The 14551-nt window shown below is 41.1% G+C and overlaps 1 protein-coding gene across 1 annotated transcript in view; it reads left to right on the forward strand.

Moving 5' to 3' along the window:
* LOC139201197 (calcium-dependent secretion activator 2-like) overlaps positions 1-13451 on the forward strand; it is a 40056-nt gene extending 26605 nt beyond the window's left edge. The window contains exons 2-3 of the mRNA XM_070830459.1: positions 11151-11264; positions 13290-13451. Coding sequence (XP_070686560.1) covers positions 11151-11264; positions 13290-13451 — 276 coding nt within the window. The remainder of the gene's footprint in view (positions 1-11150; positions 11265-13289) is intronic.
* Positions 13452-14551: the final 1100 nt, after the last annotated feature.

The following is a 14551-nucleotide window of genomic DNA, read 5'->3' on the forward strand; positions in this document are numbered from 1 at the left end:
CTGGATTATCAGGTGTATTTGTTGTCCACACTCACATGGTGTGTTAGTATGTGCTCCTGTGCAGGTGTTGTGTTTCAGCTTGTTACTTGGACAGGTCAATCCGTTGCAGAATGACAGTGACACTTCGCCTGACTTGCTGGAGGTTTAGGACAGAAGTTTGATGATTCCTGACAGACTGAAATAAGAGGAGCAGTTGAGGATTGATTCTTCACACCTCCATGTGGTGTAATCTAATCATGAGTTGTGGAGGTATCTGCACCTGTGTCTACGGGAAATGAGGCATTGAGCAATAAATCTTCAGCAAAAAAGCAGTTATGATGAATTGCCTTGCAGGAGGAAAGCAGGTGATGGTACAGATGGACCAGGCAGAAATAGGAGGCCTGTGATAAAGAATATTATTATGGGATTGTAACAGTGGTTGTGCATCTGATGAGATTTAAAAAGATAAAAACTGTGGTGCTTCTCAGTATATGTAAGGGTCAGCTTTTACAGATTTTCTCCCAAAAATAACTCGGTTTTTTTAATAACATCTGAGCAATTTAACCCATTTTCACACACTTTTTCCAACAGTAAAATTGTGAGACAATAAGGTTTTTATCATTCAGTTACCCTCAGTTAAAAACAAACAAAAGTCTGTTTAAGTAAACAGTATGGAGAGATGCCAAATTTCTTATTTTATGTTGAAGAATTTAGTTTAATGACAATTGATAAAACCTGATTTTCACATAGGCTTTGGTATGGCACATTTTTTTAAATCTGTTTTCGATGGTAACCCTGCCCCTGTATACTTGAGTGTAACTTTGGTCTGGGTCTGTTTTTTTTTCTGGTAGTTCTATTAAAGGAATATATGAATGATACCGCATTCAATTATATTTTAGGTGATCTTCCAACTTCTTGGCAACATTTTAAGGAGTGTGTTAGGTTTCAAATCTGAATGTCAGTAAGACCCTGTAAACTATATTCGATAAAAAACAACGGATGTGAGAAAGATATTTGAGTTTTCAACAGTGCACGGATATAGCGAAAGTAATTTACCATCAGACAAAATGTTCCTCTAATATTATCAGACTCGTATAGTTTCACTGACCTGTAGTTGACCTGAACTGACCTCATTTTAACATCTAAATTCAGTGTGTGTGATGGAGCGTGAAAGTAATAAAGCCTTAAACACACATGGAAATTAATATTATCACGACAGTATGTGGGTCAGGTGTTTATGTGTGTGTGTGTGTGTGTGTGTGTGTGTGTGTGTGAGAGGCTTTGACGGGCTGCAGACAGACTGCAGCGGTCAGCTGGTGGTGTTTATAAAGGGAGGAGAGGAAGTGTTTGTCTTTGGGGTGTGATCACTCTTACTGTCAGAGCTGCACAGACGGACTGGTATCTGTGTACAGGAGATAAGACTGAGGTTTAAGAAAATAGCTGGGCCTCAGAGGTAATGAGAACATTTTGAATTTAATTTTCTACATTCCTGAGCGTCAGAGATTTAACTGAGACAGGAAAACATTCTGGCAGCAGGGCGGAGGGAAATGTATCTGTTTTTTCTGTAGTTTACATCCCTGATGGTCACATGTTCACTTGTGGGGTTTGAACCTGTGACATTTCACTGGCAGGATGGTACAACCGTGGTGCTTTACTAAGGTGCAACTTAACTTTGACATAAACATGTCACAGAGGAATCAACACCACACTGTATGACAACAGTAAAAGGCTGTTTTACAGACTGCAGAAATGTAACAAACCAGCATCCATATATTTAGTGTGGAGCGACTGAAAGAAAGACGTCATTGTTCATTTCATATATCCGTATTTGAATCCACCGTGTTACACGCATAGCAAGAACAAGAAGTCAATGAATACCATGTAGAGTATAATTATTAACATTAAAGAAATCATTTATCAAAGTTGCAAATGATAGGAGTGTTTCTGTGTACCTAGTGTGTCTGTGAGGCTGTACTTCGACACAGCTGAGTGGTTTAAGCTAAATTCTCATGCATGCCAACATGCTCAATGACAGATGCATCTTAGTCTAGCACGTCGGAGCATGTGAGCACTTCAAAGTAGTTTTCTCAGTTTGATTCAAGGTATTGTAAACAAACTCAAATCTTTTTTTCAGCGCTGCTGCATGTCTCCCCCCTAAATGGGTAGAGACAGTAGCTTAGCTGTACAACTTTTAAAACATTTCTAAAATACTTTATATATTTGACATTATATGAGTTGTATCTCCCAGGATACATAAAAGCAGGATCACATCCTGTTAAGGTGTGAACAGTCAAAATAGTAACATTTAATTTTTCTTATTTGGTGAAGAGAAGAGATACATTCTTGTTTTTCCCGGTCACTTAAGTCAATATAAAATGTGTTTCCTAATGGAGACAAATCACCGATCTGACGGTTGAACAGTCATCGTGCAACTGGAGATACAAACTGTGTAACATCCTGTAGGGAGTATGACTGGTGCAGGACATGCTCACCAGGTGGTAATTAATTACATATTAATCATAGTTATTCTAAATAAAACCAAAATATACATTCATAAAACCAATTACGACTATTGTCTTAGTCTGCTGATGAAGACAAAATGGTGTAATTTGGTGTTGTAGTCCTGCGGACCCCCTGCCCTGCATGTTTTAGATATTTCCCTGCTCCAAAACACCTGATCCACTTGTTATGAAGCTCTGTAGAAGCTGTGCAGAGCCAAAATCAATGACTCTGAGTCTGAACAGCTTGTGGGGATCTCCACGATCACTCGCTTACTCTCTCTCTCATTCCACCACTCGCCTTTCTTTTGCCCAATAATGAGCTAATAGTGATGCCCTGCAGGAAGTTAATACAAAAACATTTAAATGGAGATCAGGTTGCACTGGGGCAGCACAGTGGTTAGCAACCTTGTTGCCTCACAGCAAGAAGATTCCAGGTTCAAACCTGCAGGCCGGCAGAAATGCGGTTCGCGGTTTGAACCTTGAGTCACACCATGGAGACCATTTTGTCTTCATCAGCAAACTAAGACAGCAAACTAATAGTCATAATTGGTTTTATGAAATTATTGTGTTGTGGTTTTATTAAATCATCTATGATTAATACATAATAACTTGCCACCGGTGAGCCTGTCCTGCAATGGCGGATTTCCGATCAGACTGACTGACTGAATAATGACAGATAACCTGAACCAAGTCATGTGATCTAGATACTCATCCCACACAAGACCTTTGAAAACCTTTAATCATGCCCCTACAGGTTGTTACACAGGCCTATAAAAGGGTTTCATCTGTGATTTGCCTTAATCGGGGAACCAAAAGCAGCTTTTAATGATGAGAAAACGACAAACTAACTGGAATGGAGGACAGATGAGGCGTGTGTGTGTGTGTGTGTGTGTGTGTGTGTGTGTGTGTGTGTGTGGCTGTGAATATAAGTGTGATGCAGCCCATAACTTTCTGACTCCTGAAATATTGTTACGTGGCCTCCAAATCACTGTTCACTTTTTATTTAAACACAAATGAACTAGTTAACCCATTAACTAATAATAAGACGCAGCAGGAGTTCAGTTTGAAATGGTTCTTCATTCGTTTTCTGCAGGACTTCTCCTGTCGCTTGTATGTGTGCACAAACTATGATTCTGATCTATCTTAATAAATGTATTCTAGCAGGGAGGAAGACTACATGACTTTTTTTGATGGAAAAATGCAGCTGCCAGTTTGTTTTTTCTTCAGTTTATGGATTCAACTCCGGGTTTCTTGTCATCCAAAGGCTATTAAAAACACATTAAAGATACAGTTGGAGCCACTGATATATCTCTTCATTGAAATCAACAGTGCTGCTGTGCTTGTTCATTTGTGCAGCATCGTGTGGCTTCCCTTGAGGCCTACGGGCACAAACACACGGTTATTTTCTTCCTAAACACAAATCGAGTATGTGGATATATTTATTGTTTTTATAATTTCTATTTCATTCAAATTATCTGCTTCTCCATAATCTTTCCTCACACATTTTGAGAAGTGCCCCCTGGTGTAATCGTACCCCTGGTCAGGAGTCACAGGAGTGTTGTTAAGTCTCCTGCAGATATTTCTGCTTTCTGCTGCTGATCTCGGAGGCCCTCTGACCTTTTCTCTGGAACCACAATCAGGACAGGTTGTCAGATAATGTATTGATCACTGCCCTGCTCCCCAGAGGTTGAACTCTTTACCCCAGCCCCCCCCCCCAATACTGTCCACAGTGTTAAAGAAAGAAATACAGGTCTGTTGAGTTGGTCTGATTTGTTGAGAAATCATTAAATTATTAAAACATCCCTTTAGGTGTTGTTGAAATGATTATTATTATTAGTTGATATTGTGATTTTCTGTTGCTTTCGTGTGTGTGTGTGCGTGATGCTGATTAGCAGAAACTGCATCAGTGATGCTGACACTCAGGATATGCTGCAAGGATCGTTGCCATGACGATTAGGGAGTTGTCATACTGCTGCCATGCAGCATTATCTGTGAGGACTGTGTGTGTTTGTATGCGTGTGTGTTTGTATGTGTGTTAATTGATTCATTGATGAAGAGAAAATTAATTTGCAATTTTTCAAGCCGAAATTTTAAATATTCAGTGGCTGCTGGTACTTTCTGTATGTGATTGACCGGCGACCTGTTCGGGGTGTTTCCTGCCTCTCACCATATATCAGCTGGGATCGACTTCAGTCACCCTACTGACCCTCAAGGATAAGCAGGTATACAGGAGCTAAGATCGTTCACAACTTCCTGTTCTGTCTCTGAAAACATGACATGTCGAGATACAAGGTTTTCAAATGGGGTCTTACATCTCCTGGCAGAACGAGACGACCTGGAGGACCTTTATTATGTGTGTGTGTGTGTGTGCGTGCTGTTCATGAACACACACACACACACACACATTGAGTGAATGTGAGGGACATAAATTTCTCCTCCTGTCACTTCTGCTCTGCCCAAACTATTTCAGTCTAAAGCAAACGTCTCTGAGAGAAAGAAAACAATCAGTCAATTTGTGGAAGCAGCGTGATGGCTCAGTGGGCTGCGTGTGCGTGAGTATGTGTGTCGCCTGGAGGTTGTAAGGAGCTGGAGTGTTACCGGTGTGTTAGTGGCCAGCTTGGGGAAGGAAAAATAACTGTATTACAATATAGCCTAATTATAAAAGGGCTCTGACTAAAAGCCTTGCAGTCACAATGTCTCAGGAACAGATTATGTTTTAATAATGTTCAGTAACACCTGTATGGCAGCTGCTGCAGCTGGAACATTGTGAGGTGGAACAGAAAAGGTACCAAAGTTGAAGAATTAACTGATATTTTAGATGCACTGTACAATCTGTTGGGGAGGGATATTTCAATTGAAAACAGTCAATTCAATTCAATTAATGTGTAACTCTATTTTCAGTCCATTAGACTACAAACCCATTTACTCGTGTGTCTTGTCCACTGAAATGCAATATGAAGCTGGTCTTGATGCAGATAACTGTCTGATGGAACAAAAACAGCATCTTTTGCTGTGTTACTTCTGACATTATATCTTTATCAGTGGAGAATAGTCTTTGCTATAACACTAGTAGCAGGGAAACCCGTCATTATCCATAGTGCTGTACTGCTGCAGGTCTGTTTAAATCAAACTGATCAGTGTGTGTCGGTTGGTTCGGCTCATTGACTTCAGTGCTCCTCTTTAACGTTGCAAAGCTGCTGAGGGTTATTAAAGCCAAAATGTACCCAAAGGCCTACCTCAATTAAAGATGAACTCTAAGTGATGGTAGTGTGTGCTGCGAACAGACAGGCAGTTACAGATGCAGGTATGCATTCACACGCATGACCCAACACATAATCCCTTGCAGGCTTTTATCTGGTGGAGATGAGAGAGAAATCAGATTTTACTGATGCAAAGATGTCAGAAGCGATACATCACGACTTCATCCCAAATTGTATCTGGTCCACACTTTTTATTCGGTGCAATCACATCATCAACTTTTATACCGATGCACCGAAGTAAGTCTTACCATCATTATATTACACACCGCCAACCGCTTTGGTGAAAATAAATGCAAAAAATGCGGAAGGATTCACTCAGGAAATCACGATAAAGCACCTCCTCAATCATGGAGAAAAGGTTTCACATGAAGTACTCTGTTGTATTAGTAGTACTTTAAGGGTACTAGTGTTGTTAGTGGTATGGTAATAATTTGAAATTATACCCAGCTTCAGACACAACTAAGAAAATAAGACCCAAGTAATAAAAGCTATAATAAAAACAAATGTCCACATGCCTTCCCTTCGCCGGCTGCCTTGCTCATGGGCTGAAAGTAGAGAGCAGCTGAACAGATGACTGCAGAGCTGGTTTATTACAGAGTAGAAGTTCCAGGCAAAAGTGGCAGCCATGGAATAAAAAATAAATAAATAAATGAATAAAATAATTACGTACATGTACCCAGGCACTGAGAAGTTTACCCGTGCGTGTGTGTGCGTGCGTGTGTGTGTGTGTGTGTGTGTGTGTGTGTTCCTGGTAACAGGGTGTGTTTACAGACTCACTTTGCCCTCCATCCAATAATCTGAGACGTCTGACAAATATGTCTTGCTCTCGCCCAGTTCGTGTTTTCTCACCAGAGCTGCACCCTGACAGCTGAAAGTGCTACCGGGAACGAAGAGAAATGGTCGTTTTCCTGTAGAGGCATGGCACACACACACACACACACACACACGCAGACACACACAGCATTCTTTGTATTTATTGATCTGCCATCGGGAGGTCCCTGCTCTTGCCCAAATAAGCTGTTAACTGTCCTTGATAACCTATCACGTCCTCCGTGAAGAGGGAGGCACTCAAATTAAAGCCTTCAAGCATAAACAAACGGTAATGTGCAACACACACACACACACACACACACACACACACACTCCTTGATGATCTCCCCTAGACAGAAGAGCAGCAGGTCGGATGGTTGACCATCGCAGCTGGAAATGCAAAAGCCGTTAAACTTGTCTCCTCACATCAGCAGAGTCTCTCCTGTCACCTGCAAACAGCTTCTCTTCTCAGGGAGCCTCGACACTCAGAGCTGTTAGAGCTGGTTTAGCAGGTGTTGTGCACAGCGGTAACAAAGATGCTAATTCATATACGAAGAATCCACTTTTGTATCCATTTGCCTTTTTCAGACGTGCACCTTGTCGCGTTCATGCTCTGGCAATTTTATGCGTTTATGTTTCTAAATAAACTCCTGAGTCACTGTAAAAGATGCAACTGCAGAAAACAAATGTAAAAAAATGGACAGCAGTTTCCAGACAAACAGAAAGAAGACCTGCATCCAAAACAGACTATCTGTTCCTCGAACAGCTCCTGGATTCTTTGAAAAGGGAGGCCACAGCAGTGCACGTTTTAAAAAGCAGGAAGAGGACTTATAATAACTATCATTAAATTATTATTTGCCGTGATATTTACTGATAACAGGACTGAAGACTTTAGTTTGTTTCTTTTCAGGTTGTCAGTTTGACTCATTGCCGTTTAAATTTTTCATTTGGATTGTTTCATGATGATTGACAGTTTGACAGTCCCCACGATTGGGTGTCTGGTCTGCTCACATCAGATCTAGTAAAGAGGCATCAATCTGACTGAATACTCAGTTTATTTGTTTTGCATAACATCCCTTTAGCACTGATAGATTTTTGCTTTTTGTATTCAGTCTTCGCCTCAGTCTCCAGTTGGCTCTGATCATTCGACAACTTAATCCACTGTTATCAAATCTGTTTCTTATGGAGCAGTTCTTTTTTCTATCTTTTCCATTTTTTTTTTCCAATCTTGTCTGATTTTGGGGCAGCAGATGTTTTCAAACTGAGTTACCCAAGGGTTCTTGGGAGAGATGAAGGGAGAATATGAAGGGAGAGGTGTAAGTCAAAGATCCTGTGCGAGCTTAGAGATGGGCGCATGTCAGTGCTCTAAAGTGATTGTGTTAATAAGCAGTCAGCAGTTGCCGCTGCAGGCTGTGACACACACAGCTCATGGACGTAATAAAGGTACTTCATAACCTTTCCAGATTGGAGTCCTAACGTAGAAGGGCTGCAACTAACGATCATTCTCATCATAGATGAATCTGCCTGTTATCCGCTCATTAACTGATTATTGGTTTTAGTCCATGAAACTATTAGTTTTCCGGAGCTCAAGGTGTCGTGAATGTCTTCATTTGTTTGATCAAGAGCCCAAAGCCTAAAGATATTCAATTTAAAACAATATGAAACAGAGAAGAACAGCAAACAAACAAAGAGTTTTTGTTGTCCCCTACAGATGGAGAGCACTCAGGGTTGCAGAGAAATGAAAAGCCAATGGAAGCTAATCCTCTGTGTTTGCTGAGAGCTGCTCTGAGAGCAAACGTTCCTTCAACGTTTAGAGATGTTGACCTGCTCACCTCGGAGTGGTTCTACTTGGCAGGGAGGTTTTTGAAAAACGCAATTTGAGGCCAGCTTCAGAAAATGACACCTTTTACCCCCCCCCTGTCTACTTATAAACCCCCTGAGATAAATCAGTTTTCCTGGACAAAGCTCAGGAGATGGGGAGGCACAAGCAGAAATTCAACTGAAAGTTGACAGGCGCCTTTTCACAGTGCATATCCAGCTCCTTTTCTGGTTGTCGTCCCTCATTTCACGGGCAGGATGCATTTTGAACGAGGGAAAGCCATTAGTGCTGCAGTCACACACACACAAAAAAAAAGCTGGTGAAAAAGGAGCCAAAAGGGCTTGAGAACAGGAGATGATTTTGTAGTTGCAGAGATTTTCTGTTTAGGCGAAGAAAGCACATTATGTATATCTGTATAGTAAGTCTGCTCTGAAAAGGTGGATGAGACTGAATTAAAACTACAAATCAAATTGGGAGAAAATCACCACATTCAGTACAATAATTATTCTCTAAGTGCAATTAAACGGGTTAGGAAATGGTTTAAAATAACCAGAACTATTTTGTATTTTGAAACTCCACTCAACAAAAACAGCCTCACATGAGGTAAGTTGAAAACAAAAGACTCAAAACCGGAAAATGCACATTAACAATAATTATAAGGTTAGCATGCGCCAGTAAATACCAGTTTGACTGGCGAGATCACTCGAGAATCTTCCCACAGTGGAAACAGTGTTGCCAGATCTCTACTGTTGGAAACACTTCTACCGTTGCCTATTGTATACCATCATATTGCCTGAAATTGTCTGGTTGGTGTCTCCTCACACTCTCTTTGCTCAGATCTTTGTGGTGAAGCAGTTTCATATAGAACTACAAACCGATCTGATGTGCTTTGTCCCCTAAACGTGTGAGGATAAATGTGTGTTTTGAGCAGGAATACGTCCTCAGTTAGCCTGACGGGCTGTATTTCACTCCAACACTGGCCTTCAGCTGGAGTTTCCTTATCTTTAATGAACTGTTTCACGCTTTCAACCTGTGAAATGGAGGTTGAGTCATTTTGAATGTGAATGGTCACAACCTGCTGCTTTACATAAATTCACCCCTCTCCTCCTGTCCTTCGGGTAGAGGCAAACCACAGCGGCTACATTTAGACACAGAAAAGGCAAGCGAGCCCACACAAAAAGCTGTCAGCAGGAGATAAGTCGCTGCTCACTTTGTGTCGCTGGAAATTGGTACTTTGACTTCCAGAATGTATGTGTTTTCTGGCAGTGTGGCAACAAGCGGAAGAATAATGGTTTAATTTCCCCCCCCGATGCCGCCATCCTCCTGACGCCTCATACATATGCAGCTTATGAGCAGCAGCTTCTGGTGATTCTGTCGCTCATGAAAACTTAAAATTCTCATACAACACAATATGTCAGCTGTGGTTCACTGGGCAGAAACTGATGACATTTATGGGATTTTCATGGACTGGCTGCTCTGCTCTGCTGAGAATTGCTCTCTGGGTTGTTATTGTTGGAAAATATTGATTTCACCAAACTTAATGTGCGAATATAGTCGGTAGATGAAGTAATTGATAGGTGGGTGAGCAGGTAGATGGATAGTAGGGCTTCAGCTAGCTATTATTTTGGGCATTTCATTTTAATCTGATGAATTAATGAATTGTTAGTGTAAAAATAAAAACAATTATATCCAATCAAGAGTCCAAAGAGAAACTGTTTATCCTGGAAGCAGACAATGTTTGGCATTTTTTTTCTTGACTGAATACCAAACCTTGTTCTATGAACAACTATATCATACACAACAAGGTTCTTGGCTATTCCTGAATAGTGAATTAAGAACAATTTGAAATGAGCTTGAGTTGATTCTGCAAAATGCAGGTATTAAAACTGTTTGACTCCCATCCTAATGCACGTGAAGTCCAACGGAAATCACATGCTTTTATTTTTTACCAAAGATTTGTTCTGTAAAAGGGAGAAATAATTTCATATATATATATATATATTTTTTTTTTTTCATCATGGCAAATGAAGGTGGCAGTGCCCTTTTCAGACTCATGTGATTCGTTTGATTCTTGATTTGAAAGCAGACTTTTGATTGAATAAATAGAAAGGGTCGTACTATTTTCAGGCTCTTACTCCACTGAAATGCAATATGAAACATAACTGGAAGTTGAGCTACCTGGCCACGATGAAGGTCACTTTCTGACCGAAAGAAAAGTGCATGTACGCAGCGGAGCACTCCATTGGGATGGTATTAGTCTCATATCTCCAGTTGCATTTAACTGAAACCGATAGCTGTCTGGAAAGGCAATGAAATGGATTTAAAATCAGTTTAAAGCTGACCTCATGACTTCGAAAAGCGGAATACATTTGTAGTTAATGAGCTAAATCTTCGGCATGGTCCTCTTAAGATTCTCCATCAGTCTCAAAACGTGCCTGGACTATTTTCCAACCACATGGAAGACAGGTTTGTCTTCCTCTGTTGTTTTTGGTGAACTCCAAATGAAAGACATTTGTTAGATAATGTGACTCTTCTCATCTCTGTAATGACGGTGTCAGACTCTGTCACACTTTAACAATGAGTTTAATCTTGTACTTTTGTTCTGTTTCTCATCCATCCTGCCTCCCTATCATCTTCTGCTCTTCCTCTCCATCTGTTTCTAATTGATTACACCCTCCTCTGCCAACATCCCTCCTCTCATTTCTCCTCCCAAACTCTCTCTCTCTGCACTTTCCTTCATTTTTCTCCTCCATCATCTCTCTCTCTCTCTCTGTCTCTCAGGTGAACAAGCAGCAGCTGCAGGCGGGGAAGGAGCGTTTCCAGGCCTTCCTCAATGGGGAAACTCAGATTGTGGCAGATGAAGCTTTCTGCAATGCTGTGAGGAGCTACTATGAGGCAAGACGATTTTATCCTTTTGCTCTAATCTCCTCTTGGAAAACACTTGCATTTTTACTTTACAACTCAACAAGTCATGGGAAATGGTATTATATCACAAGGCTGCGCAAGCAAACATTCTTGAAAAATACTACTAATGTGTGGAAGATTTAAAATACCCTAATAATCAAAGAAATGCAGTGAAATACAATACAAGATGTTATACAACTAGCTGATGAATGTGTGTTGGAGGTCATTATCTTGTCCAAGTACCCTGCCGTCAATCTTCTGATAAGCAGACAACAGGCTGTACCTCCTGAGCCACAGCTGCTCCTCAGCTTTGGAGTATATTTTAGATGTATGTTGAGTTTCCAGGTGATAAATCAGCTTAGACTTGCTGTGGCCGTAATGCAGCGAGCTTGTCTGCGTCAAATTATAAAAAGTGTGACTACACTTTAGATTAGATTAGATTAGATTCAACTTTATTGTCATTACACCTGTACAGCACAAGGCAATGAAATGCAGTTTGGCATCTAACCAGAAGTGCAATTTGTAGAAAAAGTGCAGAATATATATAAGGTATGTACAGAATATACAGAATTACAGGTGCTACAGAGTAGAGTGCTATATACAGAGTAGAGTTGTGACTTGTGACTGCCTTTGGATCACCGTTGCCTTGACTTGACTATGTTGGACTTGAACAAGCTTCAGGGGCGGCTTTTCCCTCTAATGTATACTCAGTAGGCTCAGTAACCCAGATGCTCTCTGAGGTACTGAAATTTGGCACAGATTGTAATACTGTGCCCAATACTGATGTAATTTGGTACCTTTTTAAGTACTGAGTTTGGTACTTATTACGGAAAAATTTGGAGTTAAACACCTGGGAGTTAATCATTCATTTTATATTCATTTATCACATGATATTTATCATTTACCATCATTCATGTCAACAGATTGAGCTTCAATCAAAAACTTCTTTTGAAAATACATTGTTGGCGTTCATGTACTGCAGTGACTTGTTACTTATTGTTGCTTACATGCTGATACAGACACATGTGATAAGTCATGCTGGCCGGGCCGGTGAGTTGGCAGCAAATTAATTGTTGTGTTATGGCCCAGACAATACTATGAAAATTAGACGGAGGCTGTTATAAAACATTCAAAAATGCTATTCCTTTAATCATCTCTGACCAAATCCACTGAGGCGAAGCCACAGCTGTTGTTTGAAGGCTCCTCTGTCCCTCGTACCCTTTTTATAAAAATGAAACGATATAATTGTGAGGTGTTGGCTCACAGATGGAAACAGAACATACCTTTATTCATCTCTGACCAAATCCAGTGAGGCAACACCAGCGCCACTGTTTGAAGGCTCTTTGTTCCTCCCAGTGGTTTGACACTGTTCCATGATCAGTTCTGGTCATTGCAGTGTTGCGCCACCGTCCACCTCCACACCTCTTATGACAGAGTGGTTGTTGAGCTCTTATGGCACAAAGTAATTAAGTTTACCGCCAGCGTCAGACTGAAACAGATTAGGAGATCGATCCACCAGCTGTTTTTCTGTCTGTGGGACCATGGTGCCTCCAATCTCTCTTTTCAAACTAAAGCTGTTTAATTTCCATCACGTTTGCTCCCAGCTCCCCACATCACCACACACTTTCTCCCTGATATGACTGAAAATGCTTTCTCCATGTACACCCCTCTATTTATGTTCCTGTAGTTCAGTAGTTACCAAAGTGGTTGTCAGAAGCACGCAGTGCTTTAATATTTAATTTGAGTTTTTCCCCAAATTTGCTCAGGATGGAAACCTGTTGTCTGACTCCTCCACTGATACTGTGACAAACTCTCCCGCATCGCTGTGTTTCCGTCTCTCCGCCGTTGGAGGAGGACAGCTGTGAGCGGAGATTGCAGAAAATTTCCTCACCCTTTTTATTCCGTTTTCACACTCCCATCTCTCCATCTATCTCCCTTCCTCTACTGAGGCAGCTATCATCTGCTATGAGATGGAGATCTTATCGGCCACTTGCAGCTCGTCTGCTTAATTGCCAGCAATTGTTAGACGAGAGGGGCTCGCTGAAGCACTCCATCGTAGCGTTTGTATCGCCCACAAAGGAGCTGACGGGCCGAAAGATCACAGTGAGACGACTCAGTGGACATCTTTGTCCTGGTGTGATCAGACCCAAACTCTTCATGATTCAGACGTCCTCCTGAGACTTCAGTGTCAGTGTTCACACTGTGGGTTACACTGTCGTTGAGTCAGAGCATCAGTAAGAGAGCGTCACCACCCTGCACGCACACATAATGACAACAACAGGGATTCAAGCTTTTTCATTCATCATGATAAGACATGGGAGATTTTCCACTTGAGGAAAGAGGATTGTCACAGCCGAGAAATATGAGATGATCTATTTTCTGCCTCTCGCACTCCTCCGACCCTGCGTGAGGACTGATGGCAAATACACTAAGTGAATGTGGGAGCAGATACACACTTGTTAAAGCTTGTTAAAACACGCAGCATATAGCACAAAAATGAATCTAAATAAAATATGTCCTTCGCAAGTAGTCAGGACATTTTTAACAAACTGTATCTGACAGTGTTCTAGACACTTTTTAGGGAAAGAAAGAACTCTTATATGCATTTCCACGTACATCCTCCTGCCGCTGGAAATACTCACTGGAGCAACAAATGTGGATTAATCCGCCCCTGAGAATAGTCCCCAACAAACGCACCATTTTGCCTTGCTTAAGTTGCTATGATATTCGTGCCCAGCTGTTTCAGGGAATTACTGAGCCTCTTCCAACTATATATTTGCTGTGTTAAAGTGCTGAGAGACGGGCTACAGATTGTTAGGTTATTGGCGTTATTTCATATTTGTATTATCATCAGCAAAACCAAACAGCTTTATTCTTTAAAAGTTTTGATCAGCCTGAACCTGCTGCAGCAGTGTGGCGGAGCTATTTTAGACCATATGTTCCCAAACCTGTCATTTAGCTCCTGCAAGCAGGCCAGATTAACGCTGCCATGGTTAGGGCTCCGATTTACCCCGAGGTGAAACCCAGCAAACACATACATTAATCATATTACTGGTGAGTGATGTGAGAGAAAATGGGATTTTCTTTAAATGTGCAGACGACTTTGAGTCATGCAGACATGTTCCTTAGACATCTATCTACATATATATTCTTTGAGATGGAATGTAGCCTGCAGATATCACGACCGTAAGAATTTACAATGCAGAACCACAGAGGGCAGGCGAGCACACATCACTTTATAACAGTGATGTGGATGAAATCCTCTGTTCCTGAATGTG

Source organism: Pempheris klunzingeri, chromosome 5, assembly GCF_042242105.1.
Source record: "Pempheris klunzingeri isolate RE-2024b chromosome 5, fPemKlu1.hap1, whole genome shotgun sequence".
Taxonomy (NCBI): domain Eukaryota; kingdom Metazoa; phylum Chordata; class Actinopteri; order Acropomatiformes; family Pempheridae; genus Pempheris; species Pempheris klunzingeri.